This window comes from Olea europaea, unplaced genomic scaffold (genome assembly GCF_002742605.1).
Source record: "Olea europaea var. sylvestris unplaced genomic scaffold, O_europaea_v1 scaffold1604, whole genome shotgun sequence".
In the NCBI taxonomy this organism is placed as follows: Eukaryota; Viridiplantae; Streptophyta; class Magnoliopsida; order Lamiales; family Oleaceae; genus Olea; species Olea europaea.
The window spans coordinates 139,750-161,562 of NW_019233671.1; the positions used below are offsets into that span (position 1 = coordinate 139,750).

The following is a 21,813-nucleotide window of genomic DNA, read 5'->3' on the forward strand; positions in this document are numbered from 1 at the left end:
TACTTAGCGACTCGTCATCTCAATTTATCTAACTTCAACTACACTTTATAAATATTACTTTAAGTTGTAGCCCTCCAGGGCACATCCAAGTTGGCGGAACAATCACATTGGGGGGCTCTGGAACCAAGTGTGGGGAGTTCGATTCCTGGTTGGAGCAGCCAAGTGATGTAATAACCAGAGGAAGGGTTGGAGCAGTTTGGTGATGTAATAACCATGGAGGAGGGTCCCTTTGGGGAAGGAGTAAAAGCCATGTGGGAACCTGGGAACCAACAAGGGCACAACCTGCGATTTACCTCCACTAGTCACTGAGGGGCCGGGGGCTAGAGGTCCAGGATTTAGTCCGGCTAAACTGGGACACCTGGGTTATCAAAAAAAAAAAAAAAAAAAAAAAAAATTTTAAGTTTAATTTTTTTTTTTTTTTAAAAATTTTTTTTTTTTTTTAAAAAAAAAAAAAAAAAAAAAAAAAAATACTTTAAGTTGTAATTTTATTTCTGTTCTAAAAGTTTTTTTTCAGTTGTAAAAGAAGTTATTTAAATGTCTATTCACGTCACTTAATTTATTTATTTATTTATTTTTTACTCGAGCTATTATAAAGGGTAGTTGGTATTCGAAGTCTATTGCTAAGTTTTCTGATTTTCCTCTATGCACCAGTAATTGTGATTTATTGTTTTCGTTAATGAATGAAAAAATTAATTTCAGTGCATTAAAATCGTATGTTGTAAATCTTTCTTTAATTTGTCGCCAAAACAAATAAGGGAAAGTGTTAAGGACCGCAGTTATACCACAGTTATCGACTGGTAGCCGCAATTTTTCCAACTTCATCCGCACTTTGCAAAAGATTAGTTTAAGTTGTAATTTTTCTTTCAANTCATTGGCTATTGCACAATAAATACTGTTGAACTAGCCAACGAAATGTTGCCACCCGTACATTTGTTATGCTTTCTATAAATTTCATCTGTACAAGGAGCTTAATTGATGAAAGTTATATTGTCGTATATGCCCAAATTATTATGACTAGACAAAGATCATGCCTTGCTTTCCACTTTACCACACATACAGATTAATTTGACAACTGTGATCAAGATTTAAACCATATGCCCTTTCAAGTTTCAACAATCCTATTTAACTCTCCAGAATTCTCAAATTACAAATGAAAATGTGACTTCAAACGAAGCCGTCTGGAGTTTGTTTGCAAATTTGCCATGCTACCAAACAATGACACTGGAAATATTAGGAACACGTAAAATTGTCGATCATTTCTAAGTCATGTAATACGTGTATCTTAGGCGAGTTGTGGCTTGCTCTGACTAGACAAATCAGAGGATAAACACTTCCTTGATCAAAAATCGACCTTCTCAATGTTCTGCTCAAGATGTGGAGAGAAAACTGTCATAACTTCCTGATACACAGGTTTCTTGAAATCCACAACCTGCAATGGAAATGGATAAGGTTAAATTTTAAGTACTGCAGGAAAAGACCAAAAAAGTTAATTCAATAGCTTCTTCAATGTTAGAAGAGAGGACCGACAAGATTGATTATTTCTTCTGGTGACAGCCATGACCACTCTCCAAACTCAGGCTTCTCCGTCCCATCCCCCAAAAGATTGATTTCTTCATCGTTTCCAGTGAATTTAAAAAGAAACCTGAGGTTTTGCACATTTCAGAGTCAGATATATAAGCTGAGATACAGTCCAAACAGAAAAGAAAGCAAATTCTGATACATAAAAGTATATTAGTTCAGAAACTAATAGTAATTTTTTGGGTTGGGGTGTATGTCTGCCAGGGGGATGTATAGCAGATATTAAGTTATTAGTAATAATTAATCAAAATATATATCCAAAAACAAGAGAATATTCTAGTCCCCTCATAAGTATTATGACTATGCTGCAGTTTGAAAGCAAAACAGTAACTAGATTAAAAATTTATTTACCCTCTCCTATGATTTCATTTATATATGATTACATTTCCTATTTTAGAAAATTGATAAGTCTAATCCACTAGTTGCTGAATTCACTATTCAAGTTTGTTTGGATACTCTTTCGGATATCAGTAACATTTATTTACTCACGCTCTAGAAAGGAAGCTCTTTCTTGTACAATTAATCTTACTTCTCTCATGCTTTAGCAATTGCTATCGCTAGAACACTAGCATAACGTGTATGATGTATCAGTGTAGGGCCAATCCGTCCGTAGTCTTGAAGATGTAGAAACCAACACGAAACCCTATCGATGTGCATACATCAATAGAGTTTTATCCCTTTCTCCCAATAAGTAGAGACAATGCAAGAACAGAGTAATGTAATTGATGGTAAAATGTCAGTAACACCAGAAGCCACTATTAAAATTTTGTGCCTTATAGATAGCTTGACAAATTGTAAAAATATCTACAAGGCAATGGTTCATACTCACCAAATGCTTTTGGTCAACAGTCCACAAAAAGAGAAAATGTACCCCAGTTGAACTATCCACAAAGCTGCAGTTTCTATCAAAAATGTAAAATATATCGCACATCTTTGAGGAAACGAAGCAGACTGATGTAGGACAATGATAGGGATTATCTCTTTTTATTCTTCTTTCTTGTTTATTATTCTTCTTTCTTGTTTAGTATTTATTTTTCTTTCTTGATTAGAATAAGATTTCTTCTCTCTTTTAGATTAGGATTATGTTTCCTTTTAGATTTTAGTTTTCTTTCCTTATATTGGTAAAATTAGGGAATTATTTTGCCCATATAAACATAGGCTTTGTATACTTTTCAATTAACCTATTCATTATAATGAAATTATTCTTTGTGGCCGGCGATGGGTTGTCGTTGATCCTGTTTGGATGGTTTAATGATGGGTTGATGTTGACCCTGTTTATTTGGGTCACTGAATGTCGAAACATAGGGTTGTAGTCCCTATGATCTTCTTTAGGGCACTGGGCGGAAAATTTGATACCACTTGTGAGTTGTTGCCCTTGATCTGATGGTACACAAGAAGTTCCAAGTCACTCAGGTCAAAATGGTCATCAGCTGGAGCTAATAGCCATCCATGTCTAAATTCAATGATGAGGGTAGCTAAGCTCTGCTGAACATCTTGAAGAGTTGTTTCAACCCCTATATCTATGGCCATCTCCACTAGTACTGTTCTTAATCATCATGTCATGTAAAATCCTTGCTCTAATACTAATTTTGGTGCATAAGCGAAATTGAAATTTTTGAAATAAGAATAAAAGGGAAAGATCCAAAAATATGTAACAAATATTTTCAATATGATGAATAGGTAAATTGAAAAGTGTACTAAATCTTCGTTTATATAGGCAAAATAATTTCCTAGATTTACCAATAGAAGGAAAGAATATTAACATCCTCAAAGAAATCAAAATCCTAATCTGAAAGAAAGAAGAAATCATATTCTAATCAATAAACAGAAGAAATAATATTCTAAACAAGAAACAAGAAAAAGAGAGAAAAACTCTATTATAACAAGATATCATACTATAAATAAGTTTACTTATGTTCTATTTATAATAGGATTGTCCTACATCATAGATGTACCCACCATTTTTGTGCTTGACCTTTCCAGTCTGAACCCCATTGATGCCTAAGTTTCTCCCTGACGTCTGGTGGAAAATCATATGTCAACCAATGTGGCACCTGCAGCAGGACTCCTCTATAAGAACGGCTCAATAATGCAGATTTGAGAAAAGACAGCTACAAACAAAGGATCTGGAAAGATCCAGAGTATAATAAAACAAAACAGAAAGCTAACTCACAAAAAGCTGTCAATGGAAACTTTTATTGTCATTAAAATGATTTAAAATATTTGTTGATAACAAATTCAGCAAGCAAAAGATACAAATAGATTTCTTTCTTTCATCCATATTTAAAGCTGGGATAAAAACAAACCATGCAATTGCTTTAAATTCCCACGTCAGAAATTCATTTTATGAATGATTTCCATTGGTTAACCCGAAGAACAAATAAAAAATAAGCACACCCTGTCCTAAAACCTCAATAGTGGTTTGCTATTTTCTAGAATTTTGCAGTTATATCTAAAGGGAATTGGTAATTAAAGTAACTTAAACGCTATGAACATGGATTTTAGTTTTTCAAGAACTTGCATATGCACGACCTAAAGTATGAATCATGAATACAGTTTTGCATTGATGTGTTTTGCAAATCAACATTTTTGATGCACAATACTTTTGAAAGTCTCATGAGAATCAAAGATTTCCATGGAAGGTTCAGTACAAAATTTAAGAGACACATCCGTGCATGCATACAAGCATATGGAGTTAACGAAGGTTCCTACCTTTGCATGTACCACCATAATTACCCTCCTTGGCTAGGCCTCTAAGTACATTATGGCATCATTATTAGTCCAACAAAATCAGTCAGCTCCTTCACTCCCTACCTTCATTCATCCTTATCAATTTCCCTTTCCCAACCTGCATCACATCATCTCACATTCCTCGAAATCTCACCACCTAGCTCATTCCACTTGTCTGCTTCTCTTCTTCTCGTTGCCTTCCAGGCCCATTGCAAATTTGTAATCCTATATGTTAACCGTCACTCTTCCCATTCCAATACCAGCCCACATTTTCCTAAAAATACAGTTCCCTGCTATACATCTTTTAATAATTAATATGCACATATGAACTCATCCACATACAGTTTACAAGGAGAGGATAGGCTAGCTGATGGATGTTCTAGCTATGAGTGAAGAAGAGTAGAAAAGATATGCTCAATTATGCTGATTTGAAGTTCTGCAGCCAATACAATGTGTTTCATTTTTTTATTTTTTATTTTTTTTTTAAATCGGCTTTGAGACAGGGCCCAAGTTAAATTATGAATACCCTTTTATTCATTAAGCACATATTAATTTCATTTTGTAAACTATAGACCAGTAAAACATAATAAAACTAATAGTAATGCTACAGGTCAACTTTACTTCCATACCTCGGCAATAATATAAGCTGAACTAACTCCAGTTTCTTCTCTTAATTCTCTGATAGCAGCACTTCTTGGATCCTCGTTCTCGTCAATTCCACCCTATAAATTATACACTTCATAAAAATTAGTATATACACATGGATATAATATAGGATAAAGAAAAAAAGTTCATGCTAGTTCAAGAACCCACTAATTCTGCAGAAACATTGAATTATGATTCAAAATATTCCAATAGACAGCGGCAGAAGAACAATTTTCTTATTAGCATCTCAGATTAAGTACAGGACAAAGTAACATGAAAACGTCTTCACATCTAATGACACAATTTTGATAAAAATCTGAATATTACATCACTATAGTATAAATCCATAACTGCCATATACTAATAACATATCGAACTTTTTACACGAAATCTAATACCAAATACAAGTGTGGAGTTGTGTTTCTCAAACCACGTTTTTATAATTGGAAATGCGTTTCCTTCCTGCACCCGGTCTGGAGAGGTGGCACTCACACATTGGCTGATACTTGGTCACACGAGTTGTACTTCTTTTGGTCATTTTTGGACCGTTGATCCCATCTATCGGCTGAGATTTTGTCTCTAAACCATTATTGGGTTTGGGGACTTCTTCGAGACTCTTCTCAGTGCATTCAATATTTTGGTCTTTGAGTCTCTTGAGTTCTTCTCTCTCTATTACGGCGTCTATTCTTCTTCTTCTACTTCAATCTGTTGATTGATAGTAAATTTTGTAATGATATTACAATATCTGATGATGGTAGAACATGTAGTGCAGTGTTTTAGGCCTGATTCGTGGCTAGTAAATTTATACTGAGTTCTTGGCAAGAATTTGTCTAGTCGAGTTAGGCTAGGGTTTGTGTTTTGCGAGATCCTTGTGGATCGATGACCATAAGGGTGCCTGACTTGGTTTACTCACTCTAGTTGTACACTTTCTCTTGAAAGTTTTTTGCATAGTGACGAACTTACCTCTTAACTCTCCAGATTAGGCCGTGTTTGGCTGAACTGGGTAAACAATCATTTGTGTTTGATTATTTTCTTGCACCGTCTTTTATAACTTTTCTGTTGTTTGTAGGTTTTGGGTAAACAATCCTTAATGAACTCTATATAATCCGGTTTACAAATTTACATGCCTATTGATCTGTGGATTAATTGCTGATATTGCATATTCTGTATTATTGATTTATCTGACATAGAAGCATGTGTAGGATTCTTTATACAGAGCATTTTATATTTGTTGTGTAATCTTGAATTAACAACACGTTGACTGCTTGTGTTTACTGTTCTAACCGTGCAACTTAGAGTAGTTAATTTCATTCTTATACATTGAGAGATCACTCATGTCCACCAACAATAGTCACCCTTTTACAGAACCATGATGGGTTCGAAGGTCTAGTTAAATTCATTCTGTGATTGGTCTTTCTTTAAATTAGTTAGGAATTTTTTTTCAGCACTTGAGTGATCATACATTGAGAGATGACTCATGTCCACCAACAGTAGTCACCCTTTTACAGAACCATGATGGGCTCGAAGGTCGAATTGTCTCAATTCGATGGAAAGAAGGATTACTCAATCTAGAAGCAGAAAATGTGGGTTATATTGGTTCAACAAAGGGTTGCTAAAGCCCTGGATGACCCTAATACCTATCGTGCTGAACTTAAAGCCAAGCCTGATGAGATTCTTGAACCAAATGAAATTGCTTAGAGTTCAATTATCTTGCATTTATCAAATGGATAAAACTATTTGTACAAAATTTGGTTGACAAAATAGTTTACTCACTCTCACATGCATGCGGGTCCCCTTTGCATTAAAAAATTCGGCCATGTGGTCCCTACCATTCTATTGTAAGTGTGTAAAACTTTTAATACAAATGTGGTACATGTAGCACAATCCTAATCAAATAATGTGGTAAGACAAGTAGGGAATTCTAAAACTGCTCGGGACTTATGGACAACCTTAGACAACCTGTTCTTGGCCAAGACTTTACCAAATAAAATTTACCTTCTGAAAAACTGTTTAGTTTTAAAATGGATGACCGGAAAGACCTAGAAGCTAATTTGAGTGATTTTAGCATACTGGTGAAGAGTATTGCTCATAATGATAAAAAAATTTGAAGATGAGGATCTTGCAGTGATCCTTCTAAACTCTTTACCTAATTCTTATAAGAATATTAGAAACACTATAAAATACTCACAAACAATCGTAACAAATGCCCTAAGATCCAGGGAATTGGAAGTTTAAAAAGAATCAAGACCTAATTCAAGAGAGGAGAGTTTATTTGTGAGAGGGAGAATTATTCACAGAATAAAATATTCAAATCTAAATCCAAAGCAAGATCTAAATCAAGAGACAAAAGCAACAAAAAATACTATCACTATGGAAAACTTAGACATTTCAAAAGATATTACTTTGAATTAAAGAAGAAGTTGAAAGAACACAGCAACATTGAGTTAAACAATGCTGCTGTGAGTTCTCATCTTGACAGCCTTCTTGTAATAACTGTGACAAATGAAGAAACAGACACTGATCGGATACTAGACTCTGGATGTACTTTTCACATGTGCCCAAATAAATCTTGGTTTCATAATTACAGGGAGATAGAACCTAGAAAAGTATATATAGGTGACAATAATGGACAAAATGTTCTTCGAACAAGTGACATTGCAATCAAAATGTACGATGGCATTGTCAGACAGATTAAGAATGTGAGAAATATCCCAAATCTAAAAAGAAATCTCATTTCGTTAGGAATTCTTGAAGATGAGGGACACACATTCAAATCTGAAAACAACAATTTGAAAATCATGAAAGGATCTCTCGTAGTTATGAAGGGAACAAAGAGGAATAGCCTGTACTACTTAATGGGGTAAACTATTAATCCCAAGGACTTAAAATCTTTAACTAAAACTGAAAGTAAATTTGAATTATAGCATTGTAGGATGGGTCATATAGGTCATAAGGGCCTAAAGTATCTTAATGATCAGAAACTGTTTGGAAAGGATAAAGTAAAGCCCTTTAACTTTCGTGAAACATGTGTGCTAGGGAAGTCTCATAGAGTAAGTTTTGAGACAGGGTCACACACAACAAATAGACTACTAGACTATGTCCATGCAGATTTATGAGGGCCAAAAAGCCACCCAATATTTGGTGGGAATAAATACTTTCTTTCTATAATTGATGATTATTCTAGAAAGGTCTGGACCTACCCTTTGAAATCTAAAACTATTTCAAAAATTCAGATTGTGTTTAAAGACGGTTGAAAATTAATTCCACAAAAATTGAAAACCTTGAGGACAGATAATGGGTTAGAATTCTATAACACTGATAATTTTTGTAAGCAAAAGGGAATAATTAGATATAGAATCGTTAAGCATACACCCCAACAAAATGGGGTTGCCGAGAAAATGAATAGAACTCTCATGAATAAGGTAAGATGTATGCAGATTAGTTCTGGGCTTGCAAAAGGATTTTGGGCGGAAACTTTATGCACTACTACCTACCTAATAAACAAGTCTCCTTGCAGTTCAGTAGAGCTTAAAACTCCACGGGAACTATGGACGGGAAAACCACCAAATCTATCACACATCAAGGTCTTTGGATGTGCTGCATATGCATATCAAATTGAGGGAAAATTAGACCCCAGGGCTACCAAGTGTGTTATACTTGAATACCTTGAAAGGGTTAAAGGGTACAGGTTATGGATACTTGTGTAAAGATCATTAACAGCAGAAATGTGGTGTTTAATGAATTTGAGATGCCATGCCTGAAAAATAAAATTGATAAATCAGATTTGGCTTAAAAGAGTACTTCCCAAAATGAGGTGAAGTTGGCAAGACTAAGTCATAACCAATTTGAAATAACTGAACCAGAACATGAACAGCCTAGTGAAAGTGTAGAAAACACTGATGAAGGTGAGTTATTCCACCCCAAACTGAAACTGAAATTGTGGCATCTAATAACCCAGGAATTAAAACTAGTACCCAAGATTATCAATTACTGAGAGATATGGAAAGGAGACAGATTAAACCTAACCCCAGGTATGAAATAAATAATCTGACAGAATTTGCCTTATCTCTGGTGAAAACTTAGAACATGCTGAGCCCTTATCTAATAAAGAAGCTATGAACAATTCTAAGTCACAAAATTGGAAATAAACTATAAAACAAGAAATAAATCTCTTATCGAAAATAAGACATGGAAACTTGTAAAGAAACCAAAGAATCAAAGAGTGGTTCAATGTAAGCGAATCTTTAAGCAGAAAGAAGGGATTTCACCATCTGATTCTTTGAGTTATAAGGCAAGGCTTGAAGCCAAAGGATTCACTCAAAGGGAGGGAGTTAACTACAATGAAATTTTCTCACCTGTGATCAAATATAAAACTATAAGACTAATACTTGCTCTAATTGTTCAATTTAATTGGAAGCTTGAGAAATTCGACATCAAAAGTGCCTCTTTACATGGGGAACTGGAAGATGACATTTATATGTGTCAACCACAAGGTTTCGAAGAAAAAGGAAAATCTAATTTTGTTTGTAAATTGCAAAAATCCCTGTATGGACTCAAACAAAGTCCAAGAGAGCGGTATATAAGGTTTGACACGTGTTTTGAAAATTGGTTTAGAATAAGTGAATATGATCATTGCTTATATTACAATAACTCTAAAACTCACAATGAGATATATCTACTCTTGTATGTAGATGATATGCTTCTGGCTAGCCCCAATAAAGCTGAGATAATGAGGCTGAAAAACCTATTAAAGTCTGAATTTGACATGAAGGACTTAGGAAAAGCCAAGAAAATTTTAGGGATGGCGATAAAAAAAATAGGCAAGAAAATATGCTAACTATATCACAAGAACCTTACCTACACAAAGTAATAACAAAGTTTGGCATGAAAGAAGTTAAGTCCGTTAATGTATCCCTAGCTGCTCATATGAATCTCTCTATTTTGCCCAGTGTCCTAAAACTGAATCTAAAATTAAAAATATGACAAATATCCCTTATGCTAACGCTATTGGATTTGTTATGTTTTCCATGATCACAACTCAACCAAATTTAGCATATTCAACAAATTTTCTGAGTAGGTTTATGTCAAATCTTGGGAAACCACACTAGGCTGAGTCAAAGTGGTTGCTTAGATATACAACAAGGAGGCAAAGTGTAGGATTAATGTTTAAAAGGAATCAGAACCATTAACTCTTAAGGGTTATGTGGATTTTGATTTCGCTGGAGATAAAGATCAAAGAAAATAAACAACTGACTTCTTTTTTTAGCTATTAAGGGTTATGTAGATTCTGATTTCGCTGAAGATAAAGATCAAAGAAAGTCAACAACTGCCTTCTTTTTTACACTAGGTGATAATTGTATTACTTGGAAGTCTCAACTTCAATCCATTGTCACTTTGTCCAACACTGAAGCTGAATACATGGCAATTACTGAATGTGTAAAAGAATGCATATGGCTTAAAGGAATCCTAACTGAACTGAATTTTCTAAATACTCCACCTGTCATACTAACTGACAATCAAAGTTCACTACTTTCAAGCAAGAATCCTATCTATCATGAAAGATCAAAACATATTGAGGTGAAGTACCATTTCGTAAGAGAAAAATTTTCATCAGGTGAAATAGTTTTTGAGAAAATTCATATTGACTTTAACCCTGCTGATATGGACACTAAAATACTGCCTGTTAATAAATTCAGATCCTGATTATCACTCCTTAATATTGATACAGGTTAATTTTCTATGCAGGTACTTGGGCAATGATGTAGGGTTTGGTGTCGTCACTTGCATTATAGCAACAAGAGAGTGTGTATGGTTTGAGAACCAAGGTGAAGAATTGTGGAATTGTGTTCCTCAAACCGCGTTTTTATAAGTGGAAATGCATTTTTATCCTTCCTGCACCCAATCTGGATAGGTGGCACTCATACATTGGCTGATACTTGGTCACACCAATTGTGCATCTTTTGGCCATTTTTGGACCTTTGATCCCATCTAACGGCTAAGATTTTGTCTCTCAACCATTATTGGGTTTGGAGACTTCTTCGAGACTCTTCTCAATGCATTCAGTCTTTTGGTCTTTTGAGTCCCTTTTGAGTTTTTCTCTCTCTCCAACGGCGTCTATTCTTCTTCTTCTTCTACTTCAATACTTCAATCTATTGATTGATAGTGAATTTTGTAATGATATTACAGTATCTGATAATGGTAGAACATGTAGTGCAATGTTTTAGGTCTGATTTGTGGTTGGTAAATCTGTACTAAGTTCTTGTCAAGGATTTGTCTAGTCGAGTTAGGTTAGGGTTTGTGTTTTGCGAAATCCTTGTGGATCGATGACCATACGGGTGCCTAATTTGGTTTACTCACTCCGGTTGTACACTCTCTCTTGAAGGTTTTTTGCATTGCGTCGGGCTTACCTCTGAGCCCCAATTAGGCCGTGTTTGGCTGATCTGGGTTAGCAATCCTTTGTGTTTGATTATTTTCTTGCACTGCCCTTTACTATTTTTCTACTGTTGTGGGCTTTGGGTCAATATACCCAACAACATGATATCCATTTGGAGAACCAAAGAATCTTACCTGAGGCATTTGCCAAGAGTCTGGTATATCAAGCCTTGAAGCTGCAAAAATCTAAAACAAGCGATACAGTTAACGCCCCTAAATCTAATACAGCCCTCGCGCGCGCGCGCACATATATATATATATATATATATATAGAGACAGAGAGAGAGAAATACCTTTTTAGAGGGATTCATAAGTAGTTTAGAAACTAATAGTATTTTTTTTGGGTTGGGGTGTATGTCTGCCAAGGGGATGTATAGCAGATATTAAGTAATTAGTAATAATTAATCAAAATATATATCCAAAAACAAGAGAATATTCTAGTCCCCTCATAAGTATTATGACTATGCTGCAGTTTGAAAGCAAAACAGTAACTAGATTAAAAATTTATTTACCCTCTCCTATGATTTCATTTATATATGATTACATTTCCTATTTTAGAAAATTGATAAGTCTAATCCACTAGTTGCTGAATTCACTATTCAAGTTTGTTTGGATACTCTTTCGGATATCAGTAACATTTATTTACTCATGCTCTAGAAAGGAAGCTCTTTCTTGTACAATTAATCTTACTTCTCTCATGCTTTAGCAATTGCTATCGCTAGAACACTAGCATAACGTGTATGATGTATCAGTGTAGGGCCAATCCGTCCATAGTCTTGAAGATGTAGAAACCAACACGAAACCCTATTGATGTGCATACATCAATAGTGTTTTATCCCTTTCTCCCAATAAGTAGATTTATCTGGTTTATTAGTAAGAGACAATGCAAGAACAGAGAGTTATGTAATTGATGGTAAAATGTCAGTAACACCAGAAGCCACTATTAAAATTTTGTGCCTTATAGATAGCTTGACAAATTGTAAAATTATCTACAAGGCAATGGTTCATACTCACCAAATGCTTTTGGTCAACAGTCCACAAAAACAGAAAATGTACCCCAGTTGAACTATCCACAAAGCTGCAGTTTCTATCAAGAATGTAAAATATATCGCACGTCTTTGAGGAAACGAAGCAGACTGATGTAGGACAATGATAGGGATTATCTCTTTTTATTCTTCTTTCTTGTTTAGTATTTATTTTTCTTTCTTGATTAGAATAAGATTTCTTCTCTCTTTTAGATTAGGATTATGTTTCCTTTTAGATTTTAGTTTTCTTTCCTTATATTGGTAAAATTAAGGAATTATTTTGCCCATATAAACATAGGCTTTGTATACTTTTCAATTAACCTATTCATTATAATGAAATTATTCTTTGTGGCCGGTGATGGGTTGTCGTTGATCCTGTTTGGATGGTTTAATGATGGGTTGATGTTGACCCTGTTTATTTGGGTCATTGAATGTCGAAACATAGGGTTGTAGTCCCTATGATCTTCTTTAGGGCACTGGGCGAAAAGTTTGATACCACTTGTGAGTTGTTGCTCTTGATCTGATGGTACACAAGAAGTTCTAAGTCACTCCGGTCAAAATGGTCATCAGCTGGAGCTAATAGCCATCCATGTCTAAATTCAATGATGAGGGTAGCTAAGCTCTGCTGAACATCTTGAAGAGTTGTTTCAACCCCTATATCTATGGCCATCTCCACTAGTACTGTTCTTAATCATCATGTCATGTAAAATCCTTGCTCTAATACTAATTTTGGTGCGTAAGCGAAATTGAAATTTTTGAAATAAGAATAAAATGGAAAGATCCAAAAATATGTAACAAACATTTTCAATATGATGAATAGGTAAATTGAAAAGTGTACAAAATCTTTGTTTATATAGGCAAAATAATTTCCTAGATTTACCAATAGAAGGAAAGATATTAACATCCTCAAAGAAATCAAAATCCTAATCTGAAAGAAAGAAGAAATCCTATTCTAATCAATAAACAGAAGAAATAATATTCTAAACAAGAAACAAGAAAAAGAGAGAAAAACTCTATTATAACAAGATATCATACTATTAATAAGTTTACTTATGTTCTATTTATAATAGGATTGTCCTACATCATAGATGTACCCACCATTTTTGTGCTTGACCTTTCCAGTCTGAACCCCACTGATGCCTAAGTTTCTCCCTGACGTCTGGTGGAAAATCATATGTCAACCAATGTGGCACCTGCAGCAGGACTCCTCTATAAGAATGGCTCAATAATGCAGATTTGAGAAAAGACAGCTACAAACAAAGGATCTGGAAAGATCCAGAGTATAATAAAACAAAACAGAAAGCTAACTCACAAAAAGCTGTCAATGGAAACTTTTATTGTCATTAAAATGATTTAAAATATTTGTTGATAACAAATTCAGCAAGCAAAAGATACAAATAGATTTCTTTCTTTCATCCATATTTAAAGCTGGGATAAAAACAAACCATGCAATTGCTTTAAATTCCCACGTCAGAAATTCATTTTATGAATGATTTCCATTGGTTAACCCGAAGAACAAATAAAAAATAAGCACACCCTGTCCTATTTCCTCAATAGTGGTTTGCTATTTTCTAGAATTTTGCAGTTATATCTAAAGGGAATTGGTAATTAAAGTAACTTAAACACTATGAACATGGATTTTAGTTTTTCAAGAACTTGCATATGCACGACCTAAAGTATGAATCATGAATACAGTTTTGTATTGATGTGCTTTGCAAATCAACATTTTCGATGCACAATACTTTTGAAAGTCTCATGAGAATCAAAGATTTCCATGGAAGGTTCACTACAAAATTTAAGACACATCCGTGCATGCATACAAGCATATGGAGTTAACGAAGGTTCCTGCCTTTGCATGTACCACCAAAATTACCCTCCTTGGCTAGGCCTCTAAGTACATTATGGCATCATTATTAGTCCAACAAAATCAGTCAGCTCCTTCACTCCCTACCTTCATTCATCCTTATCAATTTCCCTTTCCCAACCCGCATCACATCATCTCGCATTCCTCGAAATCTCACCACCTAGCTCATTCCACTTGCCTGCTTCTCTTCTTCTCGTTGCCCTCCAGGTCCATTGCAAATTTGTAATCCTATATGTTAACCGTCACTCTTCCCATTCCAATACCAGCCCACATTTTCCTGAAAATACAGTTCCTTGCTATACATCTTTTAATAATTAATATGCACATATGAACTCATCCACGTACAGTTTACAAGGAGAGGATAGGCTAGCTGATGGATGTTCTAGCTATGAGTGGAGAAGAGTAGAAAAGATATGCTCAATTATGCTGATTTGAAGTTCTGCAGCCAATACAATGTGTTTCATTTTTATTTTTTTTATTTTTTAAATCGGCTTTGAGAAAGGGCCTTAGTTAAATTATGAATCCCCTTTTATTCATTAAGCACATATTAATTTCATTTTGTAAACTATAGACCAGTAAAACTTAATACAACTAATAGTAATGCTACAGGTCAACTTTACTTCCATACCTCGGCAATAATATAAGCTGAACTAACTCCAGTTTCTTCTCTTAATTCTCTGATAGCAGCACTTTTTGGATCCTCGTTCTCGTCAATTCCACCCTATAAATTAGACACTTCACAAAAATTAGTATATACACATGGATATAATATAGGATAAAGAAAAAAAGTTCATGCTAGTTCAAGAACCCACTAATTCTGCAGAAACATTGATTTATGATTCAAAATATTCCAATAGACAGCGGCAGAAGAACAATTTTCTTATTAGCATCTCAGATTAAGTACAGGACAAAGTAACATGAAAACGTCTTCACATCTAATGACACAATTTTGAGAAAAATCTGAATATTACATCGCTATAATATAAATCCATAACTGCCATATACTAATAACATATCGAACTTTTTACACGAAATCTAATACCAAATACAAGTGTGGAGTTGTGTTTCTCAAACCGCGATTTTATAATTGGAAATGCATTTCCTTCCTGCACTGGGTAAACAATCATTTGTGTTTGATTATTTTCTTGCACCGTCTTTTATCACTTTTCTGTTGTTTGCAGGTTTTGGGTAAACAATCCTTAACGAAGTCTATATAATCCGGTTTACAAATTTACATGCTTATTGATCTGTGGATTAATTGCTGATATTGCATATTCTGTATTATTGATTTATCTGACATAGAAGCATGTGTAGGATTCATTATACAGAGCATTTTATATTTGTTGTGTAATCTTGAATTATCAACACGTTGACTGCTTGTGTTTACTGTTCTAACTGTGCAACTTAGAGTAGTTAATTTCATTATTGATCAGTCTTTCTTTAGATTAGTTAGGAAGTTTTTTTCAGCACTTGAGTGATCATACATTAAGAGATCACTCATGTCCACCAACAGTAGTCACCCTTTTACAGAACCATGATGGGTTCTACGGTCTAGTTAAATTCATTATGTGATCAGTCTTTCTTTAGATTAGTTAGGAATTTTTTTTCAGCACTTGCGTGATCACTCATGTCCACCAACAGTAGTCACCCTTTTACAGAACCATGATGGGCTCGAAGGTCGAATTGTCTCAATTCGATGGAAAGAGGGATTACTCCATCTAGAAGCAGAAAATGAGGATTATATTGGCTCAACAAAAAGTTGCTAAAGCCCTGGATGACCCTAATACATATCGTGCTGAACTTAAAGCCAAGCCTGACGAGATTCTTGAATTAAATGAAATTGCTTATAGTTCAATTATCTTGCATTTATCAAATGGATAAAACTATTTGTACAAATTTGGTTGAAAAAATAGTTTACTCACTCTCACATGCATGCGGGTCCCCTTTGCATTAAAAAGTTTGGCCATGTGGTCCTTACCATTCTATTGTAAGAGTGTGTAAAACTTTTAATACAAATGTGGTACATGTAGCATAATCCTTATCAAATAATGTAGTAAGACAAGTAGGGAATTCTAAAACTGCTAGGGACTTATGGGCAGTCTTAGATGACTTGTTCTTGGCCAAGATTTTACCAAATAAAATTTACCTTCTGAAAAACTGTTTAGTTTTAAAATGGGTGACCAGAAAGACCTAAAAGCTAATTTGAGTGATTTTAGCATACTGGTGAAGAGTATTGATCATCATGATAAAAAAAATTTGAAGATGAGGATCTTGCAGTGATCCTTCTAAACTCTTTACCTGATTCTTATATGAATATTAGAAATGCTATAAAATACTCACAAACAATCGTAACAAATGCCCTAAGATTCAGGGAATTGGAAGTTTAAAAAGAATTAAGACCTAATTCAAGAGAGGAGAGTTTATTTGTGAGAGGGAGAACTGAAAAAATGGAGAATTATTCACAGAATAAAATATTCAAATCTAAATCCAAAGCTAGATCTAAATCAAGAGACAAAAGCAACAAAAAATACTATCACTATGGAAAACTTGGACATTTCAAAAGATATTGCTTTGAATTAAAGAAGTTGAAAGAACACAGCAACATTGAGTAAAACAATGCTGCTGTGAGTTCTCATCTTGACAGCCTTCTTGTAATAACTGTGACAAATGAAGAAACAGACACTGACCGGAAACTAGACCTGGATGTACTTTTCACATGTGCCCAAATAAATCTTGGTTTCATAACTACAATGAGATAGAACCTAGAAAAGTATATATAGGTGACAATAATTCACAAAATGTTCTTGGAACAGGTGACATTGCAATCAAAATGTACGATGGCATTGTCAAACAGATTAAGAATGTGAGACATGTCCCAAATCTAAAAAGAAATCTCATTTCGTTAAGAATTCTTGAAGATGAGGGACATACATTCAAATCTGAAAAAAACACTTTGAAAATCATGAAATGATCTCCTGTAGTTATGAAGGGAACAAAGAGGAATAGCCTGTACTACTTAATGGGGGAAATTGTTAATCCCAAGGACTCAAAATCTTTAACTATAACTGAAAGTAAATTTGAATAATAGCATTGTAAGATGGGTCATATAGGTAATAAGGGCCTAAAGTATCTTAATGATCAGAAACTGTTTGGAAAGGATAAAGTAGAGCCCCTTAACTTTCGTGAAACATGTGTGCTAGGAAAGTCTCATAGAGTAAGTTTTGAGACAGGGTCACATACAAACAAATAGACTACTAGAATATGTCCATGCAGATTTATGGGGGCCAGAAAGCCACCCAACATTTGGTGGGAATAAATACTTTCTTCCTATAATTGATGATTATTCTAGAAAGGTCTGGACCTACCCTTTGAAATCTAAAACTGAAACTTTTCAAAAATTTAGATTGTGGTTAAAGATGGTTGAAAATTAATTGCACAAAAATTGAAAACCTTGAGGACAGATAATGGGTTAGAATTCTGTAACACTGAATTTGATAATTTTTGTAAGCAAAAGGGAATAATTAGATATAGAATCGTTAAGCATACACCCCAACAAAATGGGGTTGCTGAGAAAATGAATAGAACTCTCATGAATAAGGTAAGATGTATGCATATTAGTTCTGGGCTTGCAAAAGGATTTTGGGCTGAAGCTTTATGCACTACTACCTACCTAATAAACAGGTCTCCTTGCAGTTCTGTAGAGCTTAAAACTCCACCGGAATTATGGACGGGAAAACCACCAAATCTATCACACATCAAGGTCTTTGGATGTGCTGCATATGCATATCAAATTGAGGGAAAATTAGAACCCAGGGCTACCAAGTGTGTTATACTTGGATACCTTGAAAGGGTTAAAGGGTACAGGTTATGGGTACTTGTGTAAAGATCATTAACAGCAGAAATGTGGTGTTTAATGAATTTGAGATGCCATGCCTGAAAAATAAAATTGATAAATCAGATTTGGCTGAAAAGAGTACTCCCCAAAATGAGGTGAAGTTGGCAAGACTAAGTCATAACCAATTTGAAATAACTGAACTAGAACATGAACAGCCTAGTGAAAGTATAGAAAACACTGATAAAGGTGAAGTTATTCCACCCCAAACTGAAACTGAAATTGTGGCATCTAATAACCCAAGAAATAAAACTAGTACCCAAGATTATCAATTAGTGAGAGATAGGGAAAGGAGACAGATTAAACCTAACCCCAGGTATGAAATAAATAATCTAACAGAATTTGCCCTTATCTGTGGTGAAAATTTAGAACATGCTGAGCCCTTATCTAATAAAGAAGCTATGAACAATTCTAAGTCACAAAACTGGAAATAAACTACGAAACAAGAAATAAATCTCTTATCGAAAATAAGACATGGAAACTTGTAAAGAAACCAAAGAATCAAAGAGTGGTTCAATGTAAGCGAATCTTTAAGTAGAAAGAAGGGATTTCACCATCTGATTCTTTGAGTTATAAGGCAAGGCTTGTAGCCAAAGGATTCATTCAAAGGGAGGGAGTTGACTACAATGAAATTTTCTCATCTGTGATCAAATATAAAACTATAAGACTAGTACTTGCTCTAATTGTTCAATTTAATTGGAAGCTTGAGCAATTAGACATCAAAAGTGCCTTTTTACATGGGGAACTGGAAGAGGACATTTATAAGTGTCAACCACAAGGTTTCGAAGAAAAAGGAAAATTTGATTTTGTTTGTAAATTGCAAAAATCCCTGTATGGACTCAAACAAAGTCCAAGAGAGCGATATATAAGGTTTGACACTTGTTTTGAAAATTGGTTTAGAATAAGTGAATATGATCGTTGCTTATATTACAATAACTCTAAAACCGACAATGAGATATATCTACTCTTGTATGTAGATGGTATGCTTCTGGCTAGCCCCAATAAAGCTGAGATAATAAGGCTGAAAAACCTATTAAAAGTCTGAATTTGACATGAAAGACTTAGGAAAAGCCAAAAAAATTTTAGGGATGGTGATAAAAAAAAATAGGCAAGAAAATATGTTAACTATATCACAAGAACCTTACCTACACAAAGCAATAACAAAGTTTGGCATGAAAGAAGCTAAGTCCATTAATGTACCCCTAGCTGCTCATATGAATCTCTCTTCTGCCCAGTGTCCTAAAACTGAATCTAAAATTAAAAATATGACAAATATCCCATATGCTAACGCTATTGGATTTGTTATGTTTTCCATGATCACAACTCAACCAAATTTAGCATATTCAACCAATTTTCTGAGTAGGTTCATGGCAAATCTTGGGAAACCACACTAGACTGAGTCAAAGTGGTTGCTTAGAAAGTGGTTGCTTAGATATACAGCAGGGACGCTAAGTGTAGGATTAATGTTTAAAAGGAATCAGAGCCATTAACTTTTAAGGGTTACGTGGATTCCGATTTCGCTGGAGATAAAGATCAAAGAAAGTCAACAACTGCCTTCTTTTTTTAACTATTAAAGGTTATGTAGATTCTGATTTCGCTGAAGATAAAGATCAAAGAAAGTCAACAACTGCCTTCTTTTTTACACTAGGTGATAATTGTATTACTTGGAAGTCTCAACTTCAATCCATTGTCACTTTGTCCAACACTAAAGCTGAATACGTGGCAATTACTGAATGTGTAAAAGAATGCATAAGGCTTAAAGGAGTCCTAACTGAACTGAATTTTCTAAATACTCCACCTGTCATACTAACTGACAGTCAAAGTTCACTACTTTTAATCAAGAATCTTGTCTATCATGAAAGGTCAAAACATATTGAGGTGAAGTACCATTTCATAAGAGAAAAACTTTCATCAGGTGAAATGGTTTTTGAGAAAATTCATATTGACTTTAACCTTGCTAATATAGACACTAAAATACTGCCTGTTAATAAATTCAGATCCTGATTATCACTCCTTAATATTGATACAAGTTAATTTTCTATGCAGGTACTTGGGCAATGATGTAGGGTTTGGTGTCGTCACTTGCATTATAGCAACAAGAGAGTGTGTATGGTTTGAGAATCAAGGTGAAGAATTTTGGAATTGTGTTTCTCAAACCGCTTTTTTATAAGTGGAAATGCGTTTTTATCCTTCTTGCACCCAGTCTGGATAGGTGGCACTCACAAATTGGCTGATACTTGGTCACACCAGTTGTGCATCTTTTGGCCTTTTTTGGACCATTGATCCCATCCAACAGTTGAGATTTTGTCTCTCAACCATTATTGGGTTTGGAGACTTCTTCGAGACTCTTCTCAATGCATTCAATCTTTTGGTCTTTGAGTCTCTTTTGAGTTTTTCTCTCTCTACTACGGCGTCTATTCTTCTTCTTCTTCTACTTCAATCTATTGATTGATAGTGAATTTTGTAATGATATTACAGTGTCTGATAATGATAGAAAATGTAGTGCAATGTTTTAGGCCTGATTTGTGGCTGGTAAATCTGTACTAAGTTCTTGTCAAGGATTTATCTAGTCGAGTTAGGTTAGGGTTTGTATTTTGCGAGATCCTTGTGGATCGATGACCATACGGGTGCCTAATTTAGTTTACTCACTCCGGTTGTACACTCTCTTTTGAAGGTTTTTTGCATAGCATCGGGCTTACCTCTGAGCCCCAATTAGGCCGTGTTTGGCTTATCTGGGTGAACAATCCTTTGTGTTTGATTATTTTCTTGCACTGTCCTTTACAATTTTTCTATTGTTTGTGGGCTTTGGGTCAATATACCCAACAACAAGATATCCATTTGGAGAACCAAAGAATCTTACCTGAGGCATTTGCCAAGAGTCTGGTATATCAAGCCTTGAAGCTGCAAAAATCTAAAACAAGCGATACAGTTAACGCCCCTAAATCTAATACAGCCCTCGCGCGCGCGCGCACATATATATATATATATATATATATAGAGACAGAGAGAGAGAAATACCTTTTTAGAGGGATTCATAAGGCAAATTCCGACATTTTTTCTGTAGCCTTGAGGAGGGTTTTCCATGGATGACAGCGATGACAGTGAAGAAAATGCAACTCCAGGAATTTTGTGGTGAAGAAGTGATGGAGTAAATTTGTGGGCTTTTGGAGGGCAATATGGGAAGAAAAGAATATTCGTATTGGCGGAGGTTCTACGCAGCAATGAACGAGAGAACGGGGAATGAAACTGGATGAAGCATCGGGCCATCACACAAGGCAAACATCCACGGGTAATGGTATAGTCACAGTCTTTCCAAATTTTAAGGTGATGTATTTGCAATTGAGGTCCCTAATTTGTGGTCATTGTGGCAAGTCAGTGTCCAATCGTTTCTTTGAGATTTGCGTCTCCGACATTTCACTTTTGGTTTTTACTACGTTCTCGTGTGGAGGGATTCTTATATTAGATAGTTAGGAGGGAATTCTACATCCAATAGTATCAATAGATTTATAGATAATTAAACCTTGATCAATCAAGCAAGAGTTAGTTAAGCAATTAATGATGTCTTGATTTACTGAGATGGTATGCGGAACTATCATTACTAGCCAACGTGCATTGCACATAATTTTTTATTTTTATTTTTGGTTAAA

At 34.8% G+C, this 21,813-nt stretch overlaps 1 protein-coding gene across 4 annotated transcripts; it reads right to left on the reverse strand.

Annotated features, from left to right (window-relative positions):
- Window positions 1-1,032: 1,032 nt before the first annotated feature.
- Window positions 1,033-21,469, reverse strand: LOC111377098 (nudix hydrolase 26, chloroplastic-like). 4 transcript variants are annotated; one of them, XM_023000147.1, is made up of 6 exons: window positions 21,185-21,469; window positions 21,027-21,077; window positions 14,903-14,995; window positions 13,509-13,603; window positions 1,524-1,642; window positions 1,033-1,429 (listed from the first exon to the last, which is right to left on the reverse strand). In XM_023000147.1, exons 1-6 carry the CDS (start codon window positions 21,431-21,433, stop codon window positions 1,368-1,370), a joined length of 669 nt encoding a protein of 222 aa, XP_022855915.1. In that variant the 5' UTR covers window positions 21,434-21,469; the 3' UTR covers window positions 1,033-1,367. The 4 variants fall into 4 exon arrangements, with proteins under 4 accessions (XP_022855915.1, XP_022855914.1, XP_022855917.1 ...); XM_023000146.1 differs by having other exon boundaries at window positions 1,528-1,642; window positions 21,185-21,467; XM_023000149.1 differs by lacking the exons at window positions 13,509-13,603; window positions 14,903-14,995; window positions 21,027-21,077; window positions 21,185-21,469 and adding exons at window positions 3,538-3,632; window positions 4,938-5,030; window positions 11,521-11,571; window positions 11,679-11,693 and having other exon boundaries at window positions 1,528-1,642.
- Window positions 21,470-21,813: the final 344 nt, after the last annotated feature.